General features: G+C 41.1%; 1 protein-coding gene across 4 annotated transcripts in view; it reads right to left on the bottom strand.

Annotated features, from left to right (window-relative positions):
• The window catches only part of Txndc16 (thioredoxin domain containing 16), a 73,954-nt gene that overhangs the window by 45,160 nt on the left and 2,810 nt on the right, over nt 1-25,984 (bottom strand). For 2 of the 4 annotated variants that reach the window (XM_057785993.1, XM_057785992.1), the window contains exons 3-8: nt 23,503-23,603; nt 22,177-22,414; nt 21,104-21,186; nt 16,973-17,046; nt 16,207-16,281; nt 10,409-10,530 (exon numbers count right to left, since the gene is read on the bottom strand). In XM_057785993.1, coding sequence (XP_057641976.1) covers nt 10,409-10,530; nt 16,207-16,281; nt 16,973-17,046; nt 21,104-21,186; nt 22,177-22,339 — 517 coding nt within the window. In that variant the 5' untranslated portion in view covers nt 22,340-22,414; nt 23,503-23,603. The remainder of the gene's footprint in view (nt 1-10,408; nt 10,531-16,206; nt 16,282-16,972; nt 17,047-21,103; nt 21,187-22,176; nt 22,415-23,502; nt 23,604-25,984) is intronic. The other 2 variants (XM_057785994.1, XM_057785995.1) reach the window with 1 other exon arrangement.

Genomic DNA, 25,984 nt, shown 5'->3' with positions numbered 1-25,984 from the left:
TTGATGTTATTCTCATTCTTGATCCTTATGCTAACAACTGTTTCCACTGCTGGGACCAAGCACCTGACTAAAAGCAGCATAAGAAAGAAGGGTCTGTTTTGGCTCGTGATCAAAGAGGATATAGTCATGGTGGGAAGGGAATAGCAACAGGAGCATGATGTAGCTGACCACACTGCACCTGGAATTGTGTTCAGCTTGCTTTCTCCTTTTCTCTTCGCCTTCAGCCCAGGACCCTGGCCCATGGGATGGAGGTCCCCTTGTTTACAGTTAATCTTTCCTCTCAGTTAGATCTTTCCAGAGAGACTCTCACAGATGCATCCAAAGATTTGTCTTCCAGGGAATTCTCAATCCACTCACACTGATCATGAAAATTAATTATCATAGTCCTTACATTGCACACACACCCCAGAAAATTTCAGATGAGTTTCCACTGCTAATATCCTGGGCATGGCTCTGTAATGACTGCAATCTAGAAGCTCGAGTCCTTTAGCTCAGCAAATGTCTTGAAAGGCATCTTTGATGACTCCCTTTTGTCATTACTGTGTTCTCTTTTGGCATCTTTGCTATTTCCAGACAGTTATCTTCACCTCCCTACTTAGTCCCTTAGCACTCAAACTTGACTTGAGATTACTGCACACACCACCACCACCCTTGTTACACCCGCCACTGCAGCCAGGATCAGCCTCCTCATCTCACACTGTCACTCCCAGCAGCACAACTGTCTTCATCCTTGGTGATGTTAGTGTACATATGAATGATTCCTTCAAAACCCTCATCCTCAGCTCTCTGCCTTCTCTATGCCAACACTGCCTTTACTACTCACTGCTATGACACAATCCACAATGCAACTTTCTGCAGCTGTTCACTGCATCCTCATCTTTGCTTCTCTCCTAAACAAGTTTGGGTTACATGGTCAATATTTACAACTGCTGCCATTCCTAATGGGCTGATACATAGTTCAAGTTAAGTTCAATATTCTCCCTATTCTGTACCTACACCCATGAAAGTAAACTCTGCAAGGCAAAAAATAAACAAAACCTGTTAGCCAAGAGTCTCGCTTTCAATTAAATATTTATTTCTGTCTAGCAATCATCCTGTTTTAAATTTTATTACTTGTTTATTTTTAATGTCTGAGACACAGTTTTGCTACAGAGCCCACTCCGGCCTTATGTGGCAGCCCAGTGCTCTGAGGACGGGGTGAGCAGTCATGCTTATGTAGAAACCATTCTTTATTTCCAGACCTCCTAAATGACTACTTCATCTTTATTTTCCTTCTCTCAAACGAGGTTTCATTTCTACTTCAGTACACTATTTTATTTCTATTTCGTTGGTAAAACAGACCCAATATTTAAAAGGAGTGGGATTGGAAGAGATGTCTCAGTTGTTAAAGTGCCTGCCATACAAGCATGAGAATCAAAATTTGATCCTTCAGAACACACTTATAAAACAAGAACAAAATCTAAACATTGCAGTGAGTGCCTGTAATCTCAGCACTAGGAAGGCAGAGAGAAGAGCACCACCTTCAGCAACTCAGGGATAGAGGAGAGACACGGAGTTGGTGGTGGACTAATCACTCAATTAACTCTTCTACCTGAGGGAGTAAAACTTAACTCTTCGGGGCCAGGAGAAGAGGGGAAACACACACACACACACACACACACACACACACACACACACCCCTTTAACACCAGTCTTCCTTCTATCATCTCTCTCATCTATTTCCTTTTTTACATCTATCAAGATGTATCCCTCTGTATATTCTTAATTTTTTCCTTTTAGCTTATATACTCCAGCAAAATCTTTCAAACAACATAAAAATTACAATGTGATTACATTCTATTTTAAGTGAATGATTATACGAATGTAAGTAAAAAACAACATGTTTTTACATGATTAAACCTTTTATGCATTACAAGTGAAAAACAAATTATACTCAAGAGCACACGTACATTCATGTTCAAGCAACTTGTTATAGATTAACGGAGTGTAAGCAAGGTATTTTTCCCAGTCAGTTTTTTTACTGGCAGGCTATATTTTGTGGCTACAAGAAAAGAACCAATTTGTTTATTATATTATTTTTCTTAAATGGTAATCTTATTTAAAAAAATCTTAAAAGAATCACAAATCTAAACTTTTATATATGAAAAAGAATCAGTCTGTTTTACTGCAAATCCTCAGGGTGCATACCTGCTCATCAATAATTTTTTATACCAGGAAGCTGAGGATAGAAATGGGTACAAGGAATTATTCACCTTTGACCACCAACCCATCCTAGCAGGAAAGGCACATCAGCTAATAATAACAGGACTTTGTTTGTTCTTGCTTCTTGACCTCAATAAATCCCTCACTCAACTATGTGCCTTTCTAAAATTTAAATTGTTCCCTAAGATTTTCTACCTCAAAGCCATTAAAAAAAAACAAAACCCTTAACCTAACCTGAAGTCATTATTTAAAGCTTGTCTTAGCTATGATGCACACTGAAAAACATGAACATGTCTCCCAACATTAAGATTAAGAGAACTTGCTGGAGAGATGGGTTAAAGGTTAAGAATACTGGCTACTCTTTCAGAGGTGCTGAGTTTAATTCCCAACAACCACATGGTTGTTCACAGTACTCTATAATGAGATCTGGTGCCCTCTTCAGGCATGCAGGCAGAACACTGTATACATAATAAATCTTTAAAAAAAAAAATAAGATTGCACAAGATTAAGAAAACTCAGCCGGGCGATGGTGGCACATGCCTTTAATCCCAGCACTCGGGAGGTAGAGGCAGGCGGATCTCTGTGAGTTCGAGACCAGCCTGGTCTACAGAGCTAGTTCCAGGACAGGCTCCAAAGCCACAGAGAAACCCTGTCTCGAAAAACCAAAAAAAAGATTAAGAAAACTCGAGCTAGCCTAGCTTCTGAGACACAATTGTTTTTCTTAATCATTAATACTCATAAGTACCAGCTGCATGACACTTCCTTATTCTCTGTAGCTCTTGGTTTATCAGGGAAAGGGCAACACCATATCCTGCCTTTACCTCTATCAATTTCCCACTAAACTGACCTCTATCACAATCCTTTACTGTATTTATTAAAAATCCTCAATCATCAAAATTCTATTTAAACTAACACTATTATTGTATAAAACCCTTGCTTCAATTAAACAGTACAGCTTAAGAGGAGATCATCTTCATAATAATCCACAGGTAGAAATAGAAATGCCCAGTAGAACGGAATATTTCCGTGAGATAATCACACTACATTAAAGGCAGTGGGGATCCCCCACACCCATGCACACCATGCCAGATACCAGAGAAAAATGGCAGTGGCAAACATGTAAATGCACAGCAGTAGCAAGAGGCATTCTGGAGCTGAAGCCCTCAGGGCCTTGACTATCCAAAAATCGCCCATTAGTGTCTTGCGTTTTGGTGGGCCAAACACCTGAAATCAATTGCCAGCTGCTGCTCTTCTGACATGACCACTGGGCAAAAGAAGACCCCCTGGGCTTCTAACCAGCCCCATCATGCTGAATCAGTGAACTCCAGATTCAGCTAGATCAGTGGTTCTCAACCTTCCTATGCTGTGACCCTTTAATACAGTTCCTCATGTTGTGGTAACTCTCACAATCATAAAATTATTTTCATTGCTACTTCATAATGGTAATTTTGCTAGTTATGAATCATAATGTAAATATATGATATTTCCAATGGTCTTGGGCAACCAAAACAGGTCATAACCCACAGGTTGAGAACGCTGAGTCAGAGGCTTTGTCTCAAACTATAAAGAAAAGCAAAGGCACAATCAACCTCTGACCTCCACGGACAAGCATTCACAAAGGGTGGGGGCAGGGAAGTCCATATGCTCCCCAAACTCTGTCTATGAACTTCCCTAGTCTCTTCTGCTGCCACAGAGGAGCTCTCCGTACTCCCATGACAGACCACATCTCCCTTCCACTAGATTCTACCCATCTCTTGCACGCTTGGAGCTCTTGCTGCAGCCATTCACTGCAGGATGCATTTCCTCTTCACAATCAGCACTTTCTTGTTTCTTTCACGCTCCTTCTCTGCCTCACATATTCTTCCAGACAACCCAGCTTTCCCATTTCCTTGGCAAAACTCCTCTACAGCATCTCTAGATCCATTTGCTCTCCTGTGCTCTCACGCTCTACAGCTCTTAGTCTGCAGAAACTGCATTGGTCGAGGGCATCAGAAACCAACGTGCTGCAAAGCATTATGGTCAACTAGCAGTTCTTAATTCACTATATTTAACACAACTATTCCTCTGTTCCTGAAAATCTCATCTCCAGCAGTGCCCCATTCCCCACTACTCATCCCAGTGATGAAGACTGAGCCCACTCTAGCAAACCTTTCACTGACTCTAGCCCCAACCCCCATCTCCAGAGTATAAGCAGAAATGGTTCCCTTAGAGGAGGGAAGTGGCTACAGCTTGAATGTTTGGAGTTTCCTGGTTTCTGCCAATTATTGAACCCTGAGAAGACATCCCCTGAAGGAATTCGGAAACATGAAAATGTGGAATGGCTCACAGAAGAAAATAATTTTTGGCATTATAGGCTCCTGTCCTCTGATGTCACTAAGACAGAAGGATGAGGCATGCATGCCCAGCAGACAGAAACCTTTTACTTCTTTCATAGCTGGTTCCTCTATTTCAGACATTAGAACGTTAATAGCTAGCATACCCACTGAGCTGGAAAGGCTTGCTTTGTTCTGACCCGAGACCTGAGAGCTCCTTTTCCATATGTGGGGTGTGTGGGTGATGCAAACATTCCCAGTGCCCAGGAGAGAATCTTGAGAAGCAGTATGCTGTGATGTCTCCCAAGTGTGCCTGGCAAGAATCACCTGATGTTTATTTTCAAAGTCAAGATTCATGGGCGTCCCTCCACACCTGCTGCTTCAGCTTCCAGAAATGGAGACAGAGGTCAGCGGTCTTTCATTCTGTGAACAGAGCCTTCCTTTCGGCTAAATATGGAGGCTGTTCCATGCTATTTACAGCCCTGCCTCTTCTCCACCAATGTTATACTCATCACGTTTGTACCAAGAACATGGCTGACAGAAAGCAAGCATCCCCTTCTTGTCAGATTGTCTGTTATCTATGTATGGCTTCTTTGATGACCACTCTGGTGGCAGACAGGATCCCATGCCACTTATCTACCAGAGCTCTTTCCAACACTTTTTGTCCAGGCATAGTGGTGCATGCCCTTAATTCCAGTCTCAAGAGGTAGGAACTGGTGGATCTCTCTGAGTTTGAGGACAGCAAGGACTACATAGTAAGACTATCTCAAAAACAAAAACAAAGAACAAACAAATGAAAACCCCACAAAACCTTTCTTCCCTCACGGGGTGATAATGGTGGAAGAGGTGCAGAAGAGATTGTCCAACAGAAGCTTTAGAAGGGAGGTGGGGTCAGGAGGGATGAAGTATTCGTCATTGCAGATCTAGCCCTCTCTGCACAGCTCACTTAAAACAGTGCAGACAGATGTTACCCCCGTAAACGCCTACTGTAACTAACACTGCAAGGGACACGAGAACAGATGCGGCCCCTTTAGACACACGCCAGAATTAAGACTGCTGGATCAAACGACAGGGATGAACTCATTGGAACCAGAGTAGATGCAGCTTACACCATCAGAAGGTGGCCATAGCCCTAGAGAGAAGACCCCTAGAGCTGAAAAAGTAAGACTTTCCCATCTGGATGACCCCCAGGTTAGCGTCACCACTGTCAAGGAGTGTGTAGCAAAACAGGTGATGTCCCTAGACCTTTACCCTAGACCCAGCCACACACATTCCACATGGCATGGCTAAAGGGATACCAGATACTGTATGAAAGGAAGCTCCAGGCTAACTTCATACAAGGCAGAGTAGAGGGGGAGTCTTTGGCAAAACACCTCTATTACTGTGTTAATGAAAGTAGTTTCTACTAATGGCAAACAAAAGTACCAATGTGAGGAAAAAAATCTAATAAGATGTCAACTCTCATAATCAGAGTAAAAAGTAAACCATTGGTTTGGATGTGAGTGCCAATGACTGTTTTCTTCAAAGGTCTTAGAAACAAACCTCTCTATTTGAGTTGTTAATATCACATTGTACTGCCTGCGAAAATATGCCTGGTTTACCCAATTACTGCTGAAAATACATAGCAAATCTTTAGAGAGGTGGGGTTTGAGAAAAGAAAATGTATAGCACATCTCAAGTTATGTCTGAGTGACATTCCATCCTCCCTGAATTAAGAAAACCAGCACAACTCAACACTTTCAGCTCAGATGTGGGCATGAAGTCGCTGACACGCTTCTGAGTCACCTGAAGGGAAGAAGTTAAATTCTTCCCCTGGGCTCTGGAGTGAGAGGTCAGATGATGCTGTGTCCTAGCGAGGCTCACAGCAGCGGGACTAGAGACCCCAGAGAAGACTGGGTTTGCTGTGTAAAACCATAGCCACTGCATTTCATAGTGTTGATGACCCTCACCTGGGGAATCTGTGAGCGCAAACAATGGCAAGTCTAGTCCACCTTCAGCCTTAGGGAATAAACTACACTTAGGAGTCTTCTTGTTCATTCATGGCTTCCTATACCTTGAGCTAAGGAGAAAAGTTTGGAGAAAATTAGCTGGCATATCTTTGTTCAAAGAGGAAAACACTTATCTTCACTTTGCTGTTTTAGGCAAACATGCACACAAACCATACCTTCTGTTCCTTTTACTGGTCCCTCCTGACTGAATGTAAATGCTCAAAAGCTCCTGGGCATCACATCTCTACTTCTCAAACCCATGCTCAGAGTCTGCATCCCCAACATAAGCTACTGTAGTGTATTGCACAAGTATGATATCAAAAAGGGCACTTCAGTGCTTTTATTCCAAACTTTCAAGTCTCATAGACCACCTCACAGGCACCTTTGTCTGTAATATAACAGAAAACATACTACACCTCCAAAACAGTAACCCATGTTCACACTTGCTCCCACATCACTGCTGCCACCCTGTCTAGGTCACCCCATCATCATCCTCATCACCCTGTCTAGGTCACCCCCATTGTCCTCACCACCCTGTCTAGGTCACCCCATCATCCTCAACTCCCTGTCTAGGTCACCCCATCATTCTCACCACCCTGTCTAGGTCACCCCATCATCATCCTCATCACCCTGTCTAGGTCACCCCATCATCCTCACCACCCTGTCTAGGTCACCCCCATTGTCCACGCCACCCTGTCTAGGTCACCCCCATTATCCGCTGCCTGCACTACTATAGGAATTTCCTATTTTCTTTCTCATTCTAACACCCTTACTTCTTCCATCTAGTTCAAACATATTGCCAGGTTGAAGTGATTAAGTATAAATCAAGGAATTAATCCTTGTGTAGCTACAGCTGAATGAACCCCTATAAGTTATGTTTTGTACTAATTACTAATTAATTAGAAACTGGAGACAGCAAAATAGGCAAATTGTTAGTACTGTTTTAAATTTTAATTTTTTTATTTTGGGGGAACTGTTCATATGATAGTCAAGAGACAATTTCTGGGACTTGGGGCTCTCCTTCCACAGGGAGAGGGAATCCTAAGATTGGAAGAGTGGCCCAGTACCTTTACCCAGTGAGACATCTTGCCAGCCCTGAAGTACTATTTTATAAGGGTATTACATTTTATGACATGCCATGAAGCTATATATTTATAAAAACTAAAATTTCAACATATAGCTTATTTCATAAAAGCATAGACTTGGGTAGAGAGATGGCCCAGTGAGTAAAACCTTTGGAGCCGAGTGAGAGAACCTGAGTTTGGATTCCTCAGAACACACATAAAAGTCAGGCAGAACCCAGTGCTCAGGAGCAGAGACAGGATCCTCCAGGGCAAGCTGGCTAGCTAAACTAGCAAAACTGGCAAGCTCTAGGTTCAGCAAGAGACCTTCTCTCAGAAAATAAATTGGAGCAACTGAAGAGAACATTGATATTATCCTCTGGACTCTGTACATGCACCAACATACAAATACAGAAACATACACAATGAATCAATGAAAAAAGTTCTTAACATTTGTGGGAGGCACAGCAGTCCTTGTGCTCACAGATAAGCACTAGGGGGACCAGGAATGCCAAACACACAGGGCTGTCTCTTCAAAGGGAGAGATGGAGAACCTGTTTCCCACTCACGAGACTGGAAGCAGATATGGTGAATAGCAGGGTGACCTTTACACTGTCTGCATGGCTGAGATCGCACCGGATCCTTGCCCAGACCCTTATTGTGAATCTGTCAATCTATAGAACCCATCGTTATAGAAAATGTCTCATGACAAGATTGCAGGGCAAAAACTGGGAACTTGCGGGTAAGGTGGCATGGGGCAAAGGGGAAATGGGATGAGAAACATGAGAAGGGGAGGATGGGAGGAGCTTGGGGGATTGGGATGGTTGGGATATAGGAAGGGAGGTTATAGGAGCAGCGAAGTATATATCCTAACTAAGGGAGCCATCTTAGGGTTGGCAAGAGACTTGACTCTAGAGGGGTTCGCAGGTGTCCAGGGAGATGTTCCCAGCTGGTACCTTGGGCAACTGAGGAGAGGGAACCTGAAATGACCCTATCCTATACTGATGAATATCTTACATATCACCTTAGAACCTTCATCCGGTGATGGATCGAGGTAGAGACAGAGACTCAATTTGGAGCGCCGGTCTGAGCTCTTAAGGTCCAAATGAGGAGCAGAAGGAGGGAGAACATGAGCAAGGAAATCAGGACCACGAGGGGTGCACCCACCCACTGTGACAGTGGAACTGATTTATTGGGAGCCCACCAAGGCCAGCTGGTCTGGGACTGAATAAGCATGGGTTGAAACTGGACTCTCTGAGCATGGCGGACAATGAAGGCTGATGAGAAGCCAAGGACAATGGCACTAGGTTTCGATCCTAATACATGAACTGGCTTTGTGGGAGCTTAGCCTGTTTAGACGCTCACCTTCCTGGATGTAGATAGAAGACCTTCGTCTTCCCGCAGGGCAGAGAATTTGGACTGCTCTTCAGTATCGAGAGGGAGGGGGAATGGTGTGGGGGGAGGAGAAGAGGAGTGGGGATAGGGGGAGGGGAGTGGGGGGAGGGGCAATATTTGGGAGGAGGGGAGGGAAATGGGAAACGGGGAGCAGGTGGAAATATTAATTAAAAAAGAATAAAAAAATAAATAAAAAAAAGAAAAAAAAGAAAATGTCTCATGTACTTTACAAAGAGTTTCTATGTAGTCATGTCTTGGGTTTCATTTATACATGGGCTGAATTAATTATCACCAGGAAATTATTTCACCAGACTGTGCTTAAATATGTCTAAAATAGCCAGGCAGTGGTGGCGCACGCCTTTAATCCCAGCACTTGGGAGGCAGAGGCAGAGGCAGGTGGATCTCTGTGAGTTCGAGGCCAGCCTGGTCTACAAGAGCTAGTTCCAGGACAGGAACCAAAAGCTACGGAGAAACCCTGTCTCGAAAATCAAAAAAAAAAAAAACCTACTTGGGGTCAGACTCTTGCAGTTTGAACCCAAACTGCCTTCTTGCCTCACGTGGATGTTACTCTGCTATACATGGTGGTCAGAGAGACCCCTGCAAACATTACAGCGGGTAAGTTACTACTGTCTAACAGTTCTGAAAATATAACTGTAATCTGTTTATAAAATGCTTATAAACTTCTTTACCAGATAATTTGGTACTAATGTTTATGTGGTTCTATCAAAAATGTATTTTTATATTAAGGAAAACTACAAAATATTTTTAAAAAGAAAAGAAAGACAGAGCCAACAGCATTTCTCAAATATTAGAAACTATAATAAGTACCATAAGGACTATAAAGGAAACAAAACTGGCAATAATTAACAGTCTTATAATACTTCCAAATACCCAAATACTCCAGAAAGCATTTTATTTATTCAGATTCATTTAATCCTATTCTGGGTTCAGTCCTGTGCACTGAAAAAAAAATCATTTGAGTCTCACAAATGACACTGAAATAACACTAAAAGGTAGGGACAATTATTTTCTGCCATGTTCTGCATGACTTGATCCTAGAAACCTGACTAATGCAATAAGGGAATAAAGAAAGGACGGATGGATGGACAGACGGACACACTCAGGAAGGCTGGGATCAGGTGAGTTGTGTTCACTTTGATGGAGTGCTTCTGCTACCAAAGCAACAAGCAGTGGGGGTAGTGTTGCAACCTGTCTCAGCAGGGGAGCAGCCTCAGGCTGCAGCCCTCAGAGAGGAGGAAGCTACTGGTGCTAGTGTCCGGGGTACGGCTTCCTCGCTCAGCATGCATTCACCCCAGGCTTCCTCGGCTCTTCACAATTTCCCCCATCCAGAGACTGGAAAACAGAGGTTAAATGACTTGCCCCAGTCCCACTCTCAGCACCTGGTGAGCTGGGAGGCCAGTCTGGACCACTGGGCTCCGAAGCACAGTACCTGGTGTTCCGATGGCTTCCACATACGAGAATATCATATTGGCTTTTCCTTTCAGAGAGTTTTCTATGCTGTGAAGGTCTTCCAGGATGGTAACATATTTTACTTCATTAAAAAGCAGAGCACTGAAAAAAAAAAAAAAAAAACCAGACACAACTAGTAAAAATAATTGTCTTGGGCTTAGCTACACATGTACAAACTCTGATTAAAGAACCTAACTTTTTTCTGAGACAGGATTTTTCTTGCAGCTTTGGTTCCTGTCCAGGAACTCACTCTGTAGACCAGACTGGCCTCAAACTCACAGAGATCCGCCTGCTACTGACTCCTGAGTGCTGGGATTAAAAGCGTGTGCCACCACCAATCGGCAAGAACCTAACTTTTTAAAGTGAAACTCCTTTGAAGGAACTGTGGGTAAGGAGACACCGTCTTCCTACCGGCACTGGAGTAAAACTGGCCTCTGGGCCATTCTCTCCTTGAACATGAACGAGGGCTGCTGTGAGAAAGGGTGTTCATTCCACATCACGGCCACCTCCGCAGACCTCAAACTCACAGGTCTCTCAGGCTTGGACACAGATGAACCATCCATATGTCACAGCCGTGGGTTTCTTCCCAGAGTCCCTAAGCCCTTCATGGCCCAGACGTTACCTGCCTTTCCGATGTTGCCATGTCCCTGTGCAGGCACACCTCAGAGCCTCGGCTGGGAGCTGTGCTTTGCTCCACCTGACAACACGTCTCAGAGACGACTTTCTGCTGTTGCTTTGTCAGTAGCCTGAAGCTCTTCCTTCTTACTCTGCTACCCCTTCATGGCCCGGGCTAGAATTTGCAATTACCTACAACTACACTTTGTTTATTCCATTTTCTTTTAATTCCTCACTCCCACTAACATTATTCCATAGGCAAGGACCTTGATACGTTATCAGTTTATCTGTAGTAAGTATAAAATAGAGTACAGTACAGAGTAGGTGATCAGACGTTTGTGAAATAACCAAAGAAAACAGCAGGACACGCTTCATTTTGAGAAACAGAAATTCAAATCACTAGAGAAAGTCAGGCACGACACACATATCTGTAACCCCAGTTGTGGCAAGAGGATCGTGAATGCAAGGTCAGTCTGGGCCACAGAGAAACAGAGAGAAAAAAAACAATATTGTAATGTTTACTCAGAAATACTTTTCTGAATTAAGGTTCTAGGGACAGGACACAAAGCAGATACTGTCGTGTCTAGAACAGTGACCTCCCTACATCACCATAATTGAGTGTGTTTCTTCATTTGTTTTATGAAGACAGGGTCTCACTCTGTAGTGCAGGCTGGTCTAGACCTACTTTAATATGAAACCCAAGAAGGATTTGAGTTTACAGCAATCCTGCTGCTTCTGCCCCCCAAATACTGGGGTTTAAGCATGAGCCAACATGTCCAGCTTACTAACAAATCCTGTATCTTCATCCAAAAGATTCCTTTATTTATGTCTATTTCCACATAAGATGTGCCCACAAAGTTTTTCTTTTCGTTTAATCTCTACATGCATACCATATTTTTTATTAAGCTAATTAAAGACTTTAGAAAGCTTTTCCAGGCCCACTACTTACATAAAGGTCCATTTAAATACTTAAAATAAGTTATTGAAATACAGCTTTCTCTCACAGAAAAGCACTTTCCATTAAACAGAAATTCTCGAACCTTTTGGAATTAAAACCCTTTTATAAACTTATGTTTATATATGTTTGTTTATGTATGTTATCCTATTAATAGTTGCCAAATGGAAAAGCAAAATTTAAAAATATTTAATTTTAGAAAATAGGAATACCATTGCATATTAACATAACTTTTTATTTAAAAATTTTTTCAGAACAAAAGAAAAACTCATAAAACAGTGTCAGAGTTTTACATTTTTGCAAATCTCTTTAATATAGAACCAAATCTGCCTCTATGTCCAATGTGTTGTGGTATTGTATATCATATGGCCTCTGGGAACTTGCTCATGAGAAAATTCTGCTGAAAAAGACAAATAATGCCTTATGTCACAAGAATATTTTGACTTCGTAGTCTCTCTGCGAGTGCTATTCCAATTTATATTAGCTTAAATACTTAACTATTTACTAAAGATATATGAAACATAAAAACTCGAGCTATACTCCCAAGTAGACTCTTGCTGTTTTCTGGGTGTTTTCTGAGCAGGCCTCACTGTGCTAGGTGTTCTGTGTTTCACTTCTGTCCCCGACAACAATGCTGAGGCGCTGCTGCTCAGACAGGAAGTGGACTGGCTTCAAACATTTTACCTGTTGCTGTCAGAGCTGAGATTCAAACCCAGGTCTGGTGACCATAACGGGTAGACATTCTGATGGTATCACCCACCCTTTTGGGAACAGGGGAGGAAGATCCTGCTAGTTAGCTCAGGCTGAACTCAAACCTGCAAGAAATCCTCCTGCCTAGTCTCAAGTGCTTAGATTACAAGCATTTACCACCACACTCAGCCATCACTGACGACTCTTACAAAGTGGAAAAAGGGTGACAGCTAATGATGGGGCAACCCAAACCAACAACTTTACGCTAACACTCCCAAAATACCCTTGAGATACTTCAAAACCAGCTGAGCATCATCCAGTGTGTTGAAAAGGATCTCATGGGAATCCTTAATTTGGAAATTATATTCAGTGTAAACACAGCCCAAGTTTCTGCCAAAATGCCAATAATATCACAAACTTGTTTTTCCAACCTCCCTGCTACAATGCTTGGTAAATGACCTGGAATCAGCTACTGGAAGTTCTGGTCCAGGGGCAAGTGATACAAAGAAGCAGAGGCAGCACAAAATTACCTTGCCAGGTGGTGGCAATGATGGTTCAAAGGCAGCGATGTAACAGTGTTGCCGAGCACACCAGTGCAGGTAGAGCATCCAGTACAGCAGAGTCCTCCCCCGCAATAGTGCCATGATTCTAACTACAACTCTGGGCTGCACAACCTTTCAGTCTGCTTCTCCAGCTCTTCAAGTGAAGCTGAGATTTTTTGTATCTACTCCAAACCCTCTGCACCAGTCAGTCAAACATCTGAGATGGGAACTATCATTAACCCCATTTTAAAGATAAGGTTATGGGGTTTAGAGAGGTTACTTTGCCTAATGTCCCAAAGCTCATTAAGCAGTCATTGTACAGGAGATAATAATAACCAAAACTAATGACATTCATAATCTAATGATCTGTGATGTTTCCCAGTGGCTTCCTGGCTTTATTATATTCCTTAATAGGCTGATTTCCAGAATATGAGCCATGTCTAGGGAGCTCAAAGATCCATCCCAAAAGCCTGTGTACTCCTTCACTTGGGTTCCAACGAGAAAAACTGCTGACAGAAGTGGGTTAAGGAAAAAGTCTCTTGGGATTTTCCTACTCTGGTAACAGGGTGAGAGAGCCTGGGTTGCTCAGACTGGGACTCTCTGTCTCCCTTCCCTTGGCACCACTCTTCTCGAGATGCTTCTATCAGAACCACCATGTAGATAAGACAGACGATCAGCAACTGAGCAGGTGTCAGTAAAACAAAGGAACCAAGAACCTGCTTTTCCTTCTTGTTATAGTGTACATCAATGAGTCCTTTTTCAAAAATCAACTTCTGTCAGAATTCAAATTCTTTTTTAAAAAGGTCAGTACAACAGTGTATGCTAACTTAGCATCCAAAACCTCCCACAAGAGAAAGGCGTAGAAGAGATATGATTAATTTTATGTGTCTGGAGTTTCTTTAGTCATGCTTCATTTTGTTTTGACTTTGAGATATGATTCAACAGGTAGCCCAAGATAGCCTGGCCTTTACTACATGTGTAGTTCAGGCTGGCTCAAACTAATTCTTTCTGCTTCTGTTTTCCATGTGACGGTGTAGAGACAGCGCAGCACTCCCAAGAAATCACTAGTACCTAAACCACCAGGCTGTGACCACCAGACTCATGCAAAGTGACAGGTTGAAAGCAGGAAGCTACCTGTGAAACACAAACTAGACATGCGCCCAGCCATTCTCGAGGACTGCACGGCCTCCTACCAGCTTACCCCTTAGAAAACAATTACAGGCACATAAAGGAATATTTCTGCTCCTTCTATAGTCAGTAAGAGCATGAGCTTTCCAAATTCATCAACCACCAACCCACTACATACTGAGCACCTTAACAGAGTTCAGGTCACAGTCTTGTTTTGTCTTGGTTTTTTCCTTCTTGTGTGTTTGTTTCGTTCTATTTTTATTTGGTCTTTACTTGTTTGTTTTCCAAAGAAAGAAAGAAGTCTGTAGTTGGATGGGTGGGAAGATGGGGGTGATATGGGAGGAGATGAGGGAGGAGAAACTGTGATCAGAATAAATTGCGTGGAAAAAGCCTATTTCTAACTAAAAAGAAATTTTGTAAACTTAAAAATGTCAGTAAATTCTGGGTTGCCTATTTTCTGCTTAATAAAATGCTAGGTTAAAAGAATAATACGACCATACATATAATTCATATATATGACTGTACATATATCTCTTATGAATATATCAGTTCCTAATAAGATGCTAAAATAATATGATTATACACATATTTTATACATATATATACATATACATCTTATGAATAAATATATCAAACAGCAAACAAAAGCATTCTTTTAAAAAAAGAACAAGATATAGGCCAGTGGAGGGGAAACTGTCCAGCTATGGGCAATGGGATTATGAAGACCATTTGTGTGTTAATATTGTTATGCAATACTCATGCAACAGTAAGAAAATCACCGCTCAATCTAACTATAGTTTATTGCTGGCACTAATACACTATACTACTTTATTAACAGGTATAACCTAATGATGGAGGAGGGTCATCTGTCTATCTGTTGTTTCATTGGTTAATTAATAAAGAAAACTGCTTGGCCTGATAGGGCAGAATTTAGATAGGCGGAGTAGACCGAACAGAATGCTGGGAAGAAGGGAAGTGAGCAGACGCTATAGCTCTCCTCTCCAAGATGGACACAGATTAAGATCCTTCCTGGTAAGCCACCACCTCCTGGTGCTACACAGAATTATTAGAAATGGGTTAAGCAAGATGTGAGAATTAGCCAGTAAGAGGCTAGAGCTAATGGGCCAAGCAGTGTTTAAAAGAATACAGTTTGTGTGTTGTTATTTCGGGGCATAAGCTAGCCGGGTGGCAGGAACACAGCCCGCTCCCATCACTACAATCTAAATTTTCAAAATAAAAATTAAATACATAAAAAATAAATATAAATAAAAATAAATTATTTAGGGTCAAAAAGCAAAACTATGAAGACACAAAGATCAGTGATCTCTTGGGGTGGGGCACAAATGATTTAGGCCAGTGAAAAAGCTGTGTGATACTATAATGATTTGATTCAGTTCTTTACATATTTGTCCAAACCCACAGAATTACACAACATGGAGAATGAATCCTAATGTAACTTGTGGACTTTAGGTGAGTATGATAGGTCAGCAGGCCTGGGGTGTGACTCAGGGATTTGCCTAGTCTACACAAAGCCCTAGGCCAGATCCCCAAAACCACCAAAGGAAAGAAATTCGTCACTACAGACTGACATACTGTTAGCAAATGACGCGCTGCTCTGGTAGGGGCAAGGGGCAAGTGAGAGATCTCTGTACTTTCCTCATCTTTTTGCTATGAAACTAAAACTGATCTTCCAAAGGAAAAATGTCTTTCAAAACAAGCAAAACTACTAGAAAATACTTTAACAAACATGTTAAACTCTAAACTAGCTCCAAGAACTGTGGTTCTCGAAAGTGAAATGACCAATAATAAACAAGCAGATGAGTGCCCTCCCCCTCCCCCCCTACTTACAAGAGAACATGCGCAACAATGGCGTCCACGTCAAATAAGGTGTCAGTGGGGAATTCTCTGAGCAGTATGCTGCCCCTAGGGAAAGTTTGAAGAACACGTTATTGAAGCACCTCCTTACACTCCAATTTGCTTGCCTATCTAACATTAAGTTCTTTGATATCAGAGCCTGTGTCTTGTCTGTGTACCCCAAACACCTATCAGACTGCTGGTACATAATATTCTCAACTATCTACTGAGGATACAATCAAATAAGCATGTTCATCTTGCAAAGTTTAGGGCCTACACTTGGAAAAAACTGGTAAAGGAACCAATCCAAATTCAAAAGAGACTTCTATTAACATCTCCATCACACGCAGGTTTCCAAATTGGCTTGGGAAGGAAGCAAGCAGGTGAGAGAGAGAAAAGTTTGTCTCACATCCCCAGGAGAAGACAACAGACTCAACAGTAGAAGAACCAATACCTAGACAATAGTAGACGGATTCCTCAGGAGGAAAGGGTTCCCAATATGGAGCTGGCAGAGCCACACAGAACACTCAGCCTGCTCTGTGCTTCTTGCCCGATATTCCGAGTAGGAATTCACATAAGGTTCTGCAGCTTTTATAGAGAAGGAAATTAAAGCTCGGAAAGGCTAGCGGTAACTCTACTCCTTGGACTTTCTACCGAACTTCCTAAGCCATCACTGAAGACCTAGCGATGTGCTATGTGCTCTTAACTAGTCTAAAACTACTGTTTTGCATTAGTAGGCCACTCTCCAAAGAGAATTTACCTGAATAAATATGCTTTCATCAATCCCTCTTCTTTCCCACAATACCTTGATGCTTCTTCTTGGACACAGTTAACCTGTAAGAGATTATATTCAAGGTTTAAGGTATGCATCACAGGGTCAGGCTTCACGGTAAAGAAAACAAGGAGAATGAAACATTACCACTTGTCTCCAGCTAATGTCTGCCCCTCACTTTTCCTGACTCAGTACTTTCACTGCTCACTCAAGCGCTCGAGGAAACCACAGAAAGGAACACAAAGTGATATTTAATTTTCCACAAGTTTACATTTAACTCAGTTTTGCAAAGCAATCAGGAGGTAAGAAGGTAAAACAGGAAGAAAATGCTTACGACAAGACAAACAACCACACAAGAAAACCAAAAAGCAGAGGCTGAGGGTGGAGTTCGGAGGCAGAGTGAGTACTTAGCTAGAGAACTTCCGCTGGGTCTATGACAGCAACTCTGCACCTGTACACAGGTGTGTCCAGTAAGTTCTGATGGTTTCCTAATCCAAGTCCATCAACCCCTATACTTATATTAACAGAACCACACTTTCAAGAAAAAATAGTCTCATATTAAATTTTTTTTAGCCTCCACAGCGGGTCAGGATGGCCACAGGGTAAACATGGCATTAGGAGATGTCACTGTGTGAGAATTCATTGACAGTCCTCAAAAGGAGACTGAAAGCTTCTCTCTCAATAAGAAGTCTAGAGTACCAGTGGCAATCACAAGCATGGGCACCTTTACACCATTCACTAAAATTGTGCAACAGAAAGATAAACCAAGTGTCCAGTGTTAGAGGAGCCACACCAAGGCCAGACAGCACACAACCCAGATTTATGTGAGGAAATGTCAGGCCAGTCATGAGCGTAAGACGGAAGGTAAGAGGGCACAAAATGAGGAGGCAGGAACATAGGTACAAGTCAAGGACTAGGACAGGGAGGAAAGTCATGAAGACCTAAGAGAAAGGAAAACTACGAACAGTGACTGTGTGCACACATCACCACACAGAAGCAAGCCACGAGGGAGCGCACACATTTCAGTTAGAGAGATAAACGGCCACTGATGTAACTAACTTAAACAAAGGCTGGAGAGGCAGTTATTTTATTTGAATTTGGTTAAGGATTTTGTTTGCTTTGATGGAATGGGGTTTTTGTTCTTGCTAGTTTAATTTATTTATGCAGAATTAAAGGAAACAGAAAGTAATGTTTGTCAAAAAAATTATAAAAGGGGAACTGATGGGAAAGACATAAGGAACAGAAAATGAGAATTAAGTCAGCTATAACCAAAAGAACTTTAGTGGACGTCTTCTTAACTTTGAAGTCCAAAGAATAAGAATGCTTGGTGTTATGACAAGAGGTCATGTGCTCATTCACTAGCGTGTGAAGATCTACCATTATGTTAGCCACTGGGGATACAGCAAAGTCCCAAATAAAACTTTGTTTTGAACTTACATTTTAAAGTAATAAACACTAAATAATCAATGCATAAAGTTAAGTACCATACACAAAAACAGTAAAGGGGCAGAATATACCAGACCATTTGAGATAATCAAGGAAAGCTTCCCTGTAGTATAAATAATAAAACCCAGAGACAGATACTGGGGTTCAAGACAAAAATCAGAAAAGTAAAACAGCCAAGCCAGTAGAGAAGCCTTATTTCTACCAAGGCTGGGTGACTGCAGACTGAGCTCTGAACCTCTGTCTCCTCCTGCACTGGAATTAAAGGCATGTGACTCCCTAGTACTGGGATTATAGGGGTGAGCCACCACTACCTGGATCTCTTTCTGCATTGATCTTGTGTAGCCCAGGGTGACTTTGAACTCATGGAGATCCTTCTGCCTCTGTCTCCCAAATCCCAGGATTAAAAGTTATGACACCACTACCTGGCCTCTAGTGGCTTAGTTTTACCCTCTGGTCTTCAAGCAAGCTTTATTTATTAAAACATAAATAAAATCCCACTCTATTTCCCCTTTTTATCTAAAATAAAAAAGAAGACTATAACTAATATATGAAAACTATATACAATAAGTACAATAACTCTATACAATATGTACAAGCTAAGTACATCAACAATGTCTAGTCCATTTGCATTTGACAAATTCAGAGAAAATACTCTTTATCCATCCTACTGTGTGAGTCCAAAGTCTTGTGCCTAATTTACTTTCTATCATAATTTGCTTTCTGTATCTGGTAAACAAGGAAAACTATAACTATCTAGTCGTCAACTCCCTCAGAGACCCAAGAAGGAAATGACATTAACTGAGAAAGCAGGAAGTACGAGCAAGCGACTTCCAAAAATTGTGAGAAAAGACAGAGACAGCTGGCTGCAGGCTGGCTGCAGTTCCTCCGCAATGTTGGGGCATCCATTTCAGCCTACAGGCCTAGAATCTCTGACAGACTTTTCTATGAAGCAGAATTTTTGAAGCTGCCCCACCTTGTCTGGGCAAATGTTTCACAGTCACTCTCTTTTGTGTCCGGCTTGTCCAATTAGGACAGCATACTGTCAGCAGTTGAAGCAAGAACACTTTCTTGCCAGATGGCTTATTTTTGCCACAAAGAGAGCAAACTCCATGTGGAGTTTCTTCGATGCCCATCATCTTTTCTGAAGTAGATTGGTGTTGCCAGGAGCAGACATGTCTCAATGTCATAAAAAGAAGAACCTATGTTATTAAAACATCTTAAATGCCATACTCTGTATATCTCTGAAGTGTTTGAAGATGACCTGTGCATCTAAAATATGTTTGACCTCGAAAACATACCTAGTATGACTACAAGTTCTGTTGTAATAGGTGACTAATTACTAACCTGCATTTCCTTATTATCCTAAACAGCTGGTAGTAACAATTTCCAATAACTAAAAAATTTTGTTACATTGTTAAATGAGCTGTATAGGTACAATACCTTGAACAAGATTAGGCTTAGAATTCTCTTATTTAAACAAAAAGGGGAGGTTCTGTGGGAACTCCTTCAGCCAATAGCCTTTAAGATATCAGCCCACTTGGGTGTGGTCTCTTATACTATAAATGCAGCTGTAAAGCTTGCATGCTCTCTCCTGACTGTTTCTTGTTCATGCAGAAGACTGTGAGTCTACCCCTAAATAAATAACCCTTTATTATACTCAATTCTGAGCTAGTGTGGGATCACTTCACAGCGTCCATCTTCAGCTGAAATCTACATTTCTAACTTAGTAGGCTTGCCTTTGAGTATCATGCAATTACTATTTCATTTCTAAAGCTTATTTTTATTTTATGTCCATGAGTGTCTGCATACATGTATGTGTACCACATGTGTGCCTGGTGATGGTGGAGCCAGAAGAGGGCATCAGATCCCCTGGAACTGGAGTTCCAGATGTCTGTGAGATGCCATGAATGTGTTAGGACCTGAACTAGTTCCAACACAAGAGCAGCTGGTGCTCCTAACCACTAAGCATATCTATCCCACCCCTTCTGAATTTTTGTTTAAATTTTTACCCAGCGTTCACGATAAATCAATGTTGGTAACATCCTAGAACAGACTCAGTAAGTAAACGAAGCTAGCTGACAGAAAGAACTGACACACCTAAAAAGACGGAGTCTGTGGTGTGACTGGGTTTTGTAGGACGTCTACTGTAGACACTAAGAGGGACAACAGTCACCTCTGGGAGAAAGGCAGTAGTTGAACTGAGAAGGAACAGTTAGTAGACACTAACCTGAAAGAATGACAGTCACTGGGAGACGTCTCTGTAGAGTCTCAGGTAATGAAAGTTAGATGTTACCCAATCCAATACATGTGCAAACTGTCCATAAAACTCCATAGCAAACTCGAATTGCTTTGGAAAAAAATTATATTTTCAAACTGACTTGTTATAATTTACAAAACCTTACCATGGGCTTGAAAATACCCTGACAGGACAGGTTATGAAACACAGTCAAGTTCTCACAGCTAGGGGTTAAGCCAGCTTTTTTTCTCTCCATTTACTGCTACTTAGTCATCTGAAACTGTGCTTAGGTAAGAAGCAAGAAAAAACAAACTTTTTTTTCTCTCAGTTTGGGAAAAGGTAAAAAGCTAATGTGTTTTTAGATATACAGTCGTAGGCCATACTGCTGTAAATGTCTGTCACTGATATTCTATTGACATAAATAAATATCTGTCTACCTTTGAGACAGAAATTCCATGATCCTGGAGAGGTCTAACAGCTTCTTTAAGTTCTTCAAGAAACACAGAGTTACTTAGCGAACCTAAAAAAGAAATGTTGAATAAATATTTGTGAATCTCCTCTTTTAAAAGAAAGAGTTAAAATTAAAGGTAAAATCTGAACACACAAAAATATTATGTGACTAGACTTCAAAATGACAAGTGAACACATCCAGTCACACATTTCCTACTGTTTCTTCATTCTTCGCATCACAATAAAATTTTGTAAATTACCTTTAAAATTTCTTATTAAAGCATATGATAAAAAAATAAATTCAAACTGGGTGGTGACACCTTTAATACCAACACTTGGGAGGCAGAGGCAGGTGAATCTCTGTGAGTTCCAGGACAGCCAGGGCTATACAAAGAAACCTTGTCTTGAAAAAAGAAAGGTTAAATCTAATGTGGTATTATTCCTCCAAGAATAACACCATATACACAGCTCTTACACACACGTACAAATCTCCAAAATGACTTTAACACCCCAAATCACAATTATAATTAAAGAATGCATAGAGACATGAATTCATTTTGGTAATTCCAATACAGCTGTACTGTTGCTAGCATAAAGACCTAAATAAAACCATCACAATTACATACAATAGTCATGCTAATTAACTCAGTATAATTAATGACCCAGTCAAAGCAAAATGTGGAATACTAAGCTAAAGCATTACTAAAACTACATATCCAAGTTTTATAAAACTGCAAAAATAGCTACATGTAAAGAAAAGAATAAGAAAGCATTCTTCCAGAAGTGACCGCATGAAATCCAGACGGCTGGACTGTGTTTGCTATGAAGTAAGCACATGTGTAAGCCATCTCTTCCTCATCCTACACTTAGAAGGCAATCACTACTGCATCGTAGCAGATGAGGAAAGAAACGGCTCGGGTGCTTGGGTTCTTCCAAGCAGGCAGATGAGAGGACAGCTTTACAGCACACACTATTACACCTGACAGAAGTCCCCACTGACTGTGGTGACGAGAGTGAAATGCATATCACGAGAGCCCTGAATGAATTTTAAGATACATACCAACTTGACAAAAATAAGCTAAGGAGGCTTTTCCTGGCTGCAGTGAGCTGAAATACTGCTCAGGACTCAGTTCTGGGAAGGCAACTTCGGCTGACTTGGAAAAACTACACATCAAAACCAATGTGACTCCAGCCCTAAATACACCGATCACAGACGACATCATGAGCAGGGGCTGGATATGTGTGCCAGAAGACGAGCCTGTCTTCTTCAGTGCTCCGCTCTACTGCCTGAAGCGTACCTGGCACAGAGGAGGAAACCCACAAAGTTCTGTTAGATGGATTTGTTAAATGAAGTTAAAGACACCAGTGGAGAGTTAAATCACTACATGACTTGATTTTGCTAGAACTTTATTTCCTTCTAATAAGAAAAAAAAATCTGAAGGGGAATGATATATGAGAAGGACACTGTGATAACACTTCCATTTATTTTATCTTTTCACAGTTCTGGGGACTGTAGAGTTAAAGGAAGTACTGTACCACTAAGCTAGCTCCATTCTCAGGCTTTGGAGCAGGTGTGTGTGTTGTTGTTGTTGATGATGATTTTTGAGTTTGGTTTTTCTGAGACAAGGTTCTAGTTTGTAGCTTGGCTCACCTCAAACTCACAGCACCCCTTGTTGCCTTTCGAGAGCTTGGATTACAGTTATTCAATATCATACTCAGCTTGATTTTTGATAATTGCAAAAGAAATCTAGGATATCTACAAAATGCTTAGGTTGCACAGGTATCTACTGCAGTATGTTAAGCTGACAATTTTTAACATTCTTTAATTAAAAGTATTACCTAGTTCTGTTTTGTTTTTTAACTTCCTGTGTTAGACAATGAACTCAAAGCCTTGTACAAGCTAGGCAAGCACTCTACCACTGATCTTTAGCCCCACCAATCTACTCTGAAGTCAGCGTGTCACTCACTGTCCAAGCTGGCCTTGAATTTATAATCTTCCTGTCCCGGCCTCCTGAGTAGCTGGGAGTACAGGCCTATACCACCAAGCCTGACTCTACTCATTTTTAAAATTAGACATTTTGTTTGACCCATTTATAGCTAATGTATAACAAATACTCCAGCAACTGCTAAACATCATTTGGCTGGGAAAAAGACACCCAAACTCTGCTATGGGTTCACTATCTTTTAAATCTCCTGCAAGCGATCTACTCACATTATGCTGGAACATTCTTTTTGAACATACGCCTACCTTAATGCTTAAGACATATTATTTTACTTATTTTACACTGCTGATACGCAGAGTTCTTTCTCACGGACTAGTCCAGTCCGACCTTTTGGACCTGATTTGGTCTACCCACCCTCCCGTCACCTTTCTTGGTATCCTTACCACTCTCCTCTTTGGCCTGTTGTCAGCTTTGTCTGCTATTCTGAAGTTTTACTTTGTTTTTTCTTGAACAACTCCGGGAGTTTTTCTATTGATGATCTATACTGTCAAAATTTGAAAGATAGTTTAGTCAAGCAATTTACTACAGAGCTACATTCCCAGCCTTTAGGAAAAATAAGATAATCTTAAAAACTAACATATTGGGGCTGGAGAGATGGCTCAGTGGTTTAGAGCATTGCCTGCTCTTCTAAAGGTTCTGAGTTCAATTCCCAGCAACCACATGATGGCTCACAACCATCTGTAATGAAGTCCGGTGCCCTCTTCTGGCCTGCAGACATACACACAGACAGAATATTGTATACAGAATAAATAAATATAAAAAAAAACTAACATATTTACAAAGAACAGAAGTACACTCACAGGTATAGGTAAGAATTTCATCTTTTAATCTGAAATAGGACCTCTGTATTTCAAACACAAGATCACTATTTTAAAATAGGCAATGAAAACAGCAAATATTATTTCTATATACTCCTAAGAGTAAGGGCAGAATTTTTCAGCAAAGAATGACTTTATGAGGAAATCATGAAAGCCCTGGCTACATGCTCATTCATTCAAGAGTTCAACAAGACAGCTCTCCCTAGAGAGCAGGTGTTCTTTTTAAAAAATGAAGCTAATGATTCATGAATTACTTAATATTTTCTGAAATTCATTAGACCCTGTTACTATCACTGCACAGATTTGCCTTTCAGGTTTTAATTCTGAGTTAAGTGTTTAAAAGCTCAAAGTAAAATAAGAAGTGACAGCTGTATATAAAAATGTCACCTTAATGATACCTAATTAAAAGGTATCGTTGACATTAAAATTGCTTATACATTCTAGCCACTGTAAGCAACCTATTCCAGGGCTACTTTATATTAATGGGAACATTTTAAAAATAGGTCACCCACTATTTTCTTTGTATTCTGGAGGAAACTGCATGTATTTCTGTGGCTAAGGGAATAACAATAGAGCATTCATTCCTATATGAAATAGCAATAACCTAATTAAATCACAAAGTATTAGGTTAAATTACAACTGAAAGATTAAGCATCAATTATTTCCTTGTCTTGAGGCTACAATTCAATTACTTTAGCATAAATTGGACAGTCGAGTTGGTACGCTCTTTCTCTCCCCCCAACACGGTTTGCAGCTCCGAAGGTTTGCAAACTTCAGATGCCTTTTATCTAACTGGACAGATGAGATTACATGTGTGAAAGTGCTGTGCAATTGGTCCGTTAGCGACCAGAGACAAGAATGTATCAGTCATCTCCCAATCCTTCCGCCTTTGACAATATTTGACTATTTAAAAATTACATAAAGCACCAAGTATGCGGGGCCCACTAGGTGCGTGGTCAGGAGCCACGGCAGAAGTACAGAAGGCTTACTTACTGTATTTCACAACACCAAAAGCCACAGTGCTGAACACAGGTGTCGGTGTCAAAACAAATAATGACTGACTGAGAGCAATTATCTCAAGAAGCTGAGGCAAAGATAAATAGCAAGGCAACTTTTGAAGCTCACAAAACATTTCTTTTTTTTTTTTTATTTCCTCAGCTTTTTCAAACATGATCTTACTATGTAGCCTAGCCTGTCTTCATCGTGATCCTCGGGCCTCCAGAGTTCCAGAGTGCTGGGAATTACAGGCATGAAATGTAATCATACCTGGCTCGCATCACTTCCTTAAGTAAAATCACCTCATTTTTATTTTGATATTCTCCTCTTTCTTCAGATCTTACACTCTTTCACCTTTCTTTTTTGCATGCAAATAAACTTCCATAGCTTCTATTATTAACCTAATCTACCACACCCAGCTACAAAACAATGGACAAACCCATCCTTGGAAAATAAAAAGCATTTGCTCAGTCTTGCCCTCCTTACACAAGGATCTTTAAACTAAAGGATAGAGAATGTGGGTGGGAAAGACTATAAGCAATCAAGAGTGAAAACAAAGATAGGGAAGACTTTTAGTCTCTCTCTCTCTCTCTCTCTCTCTCTCTCACACACACACACACACACACACACACACACACACACACACCTCCACAAACTGATGAGAACCACGGGAGAAATGTGACCTGGCTCTTCTGGTGTGGTGGATCCTGAGTTCCTGGGGTAAAGAAAGCTTCACTGAGCTTCCGCATTCCACCTCTGCTGAGGTTGTTTATGACACCATATGATTTCACTGTGGGGAGGGGAGGAAAAGAGGAATACCAGGCGACAAAAGTCACCAGAAATGCTCAAAATGGTAGCCATCTTGTCCACATGAACACAACACCAAGAACCCCTAGCTAATGTGTCGTGAGCTTCAGGAAGAAATTCTGTGACATTTTAAGCCATTAAGATTTAAGGAACTACTTCTTTAGCGTAAACTAGTCTCTGTCCACTGACACACATGCTATAAATTAGCAGTTGCCTTAACAAGAACTCTCAAACACTGGCTAGG

Source organism: Chionomys nivalis, chromosome 12 (genome assembly GCF_950005125.1).
Source record: "Chionomys nivalis chromosome 12, mChiNiv1.1, whole genome shotgun sequence".
Classification (NCBI taxonomy): Eukaryota; Metazoa; Chordata; class Mammalia; order Rodentia; family Cricetidae; genus Chionomys; species Chionomys nivalis.
This window is presented reverse-complemented; position numbering and strand designations above follow the sequence as displayed.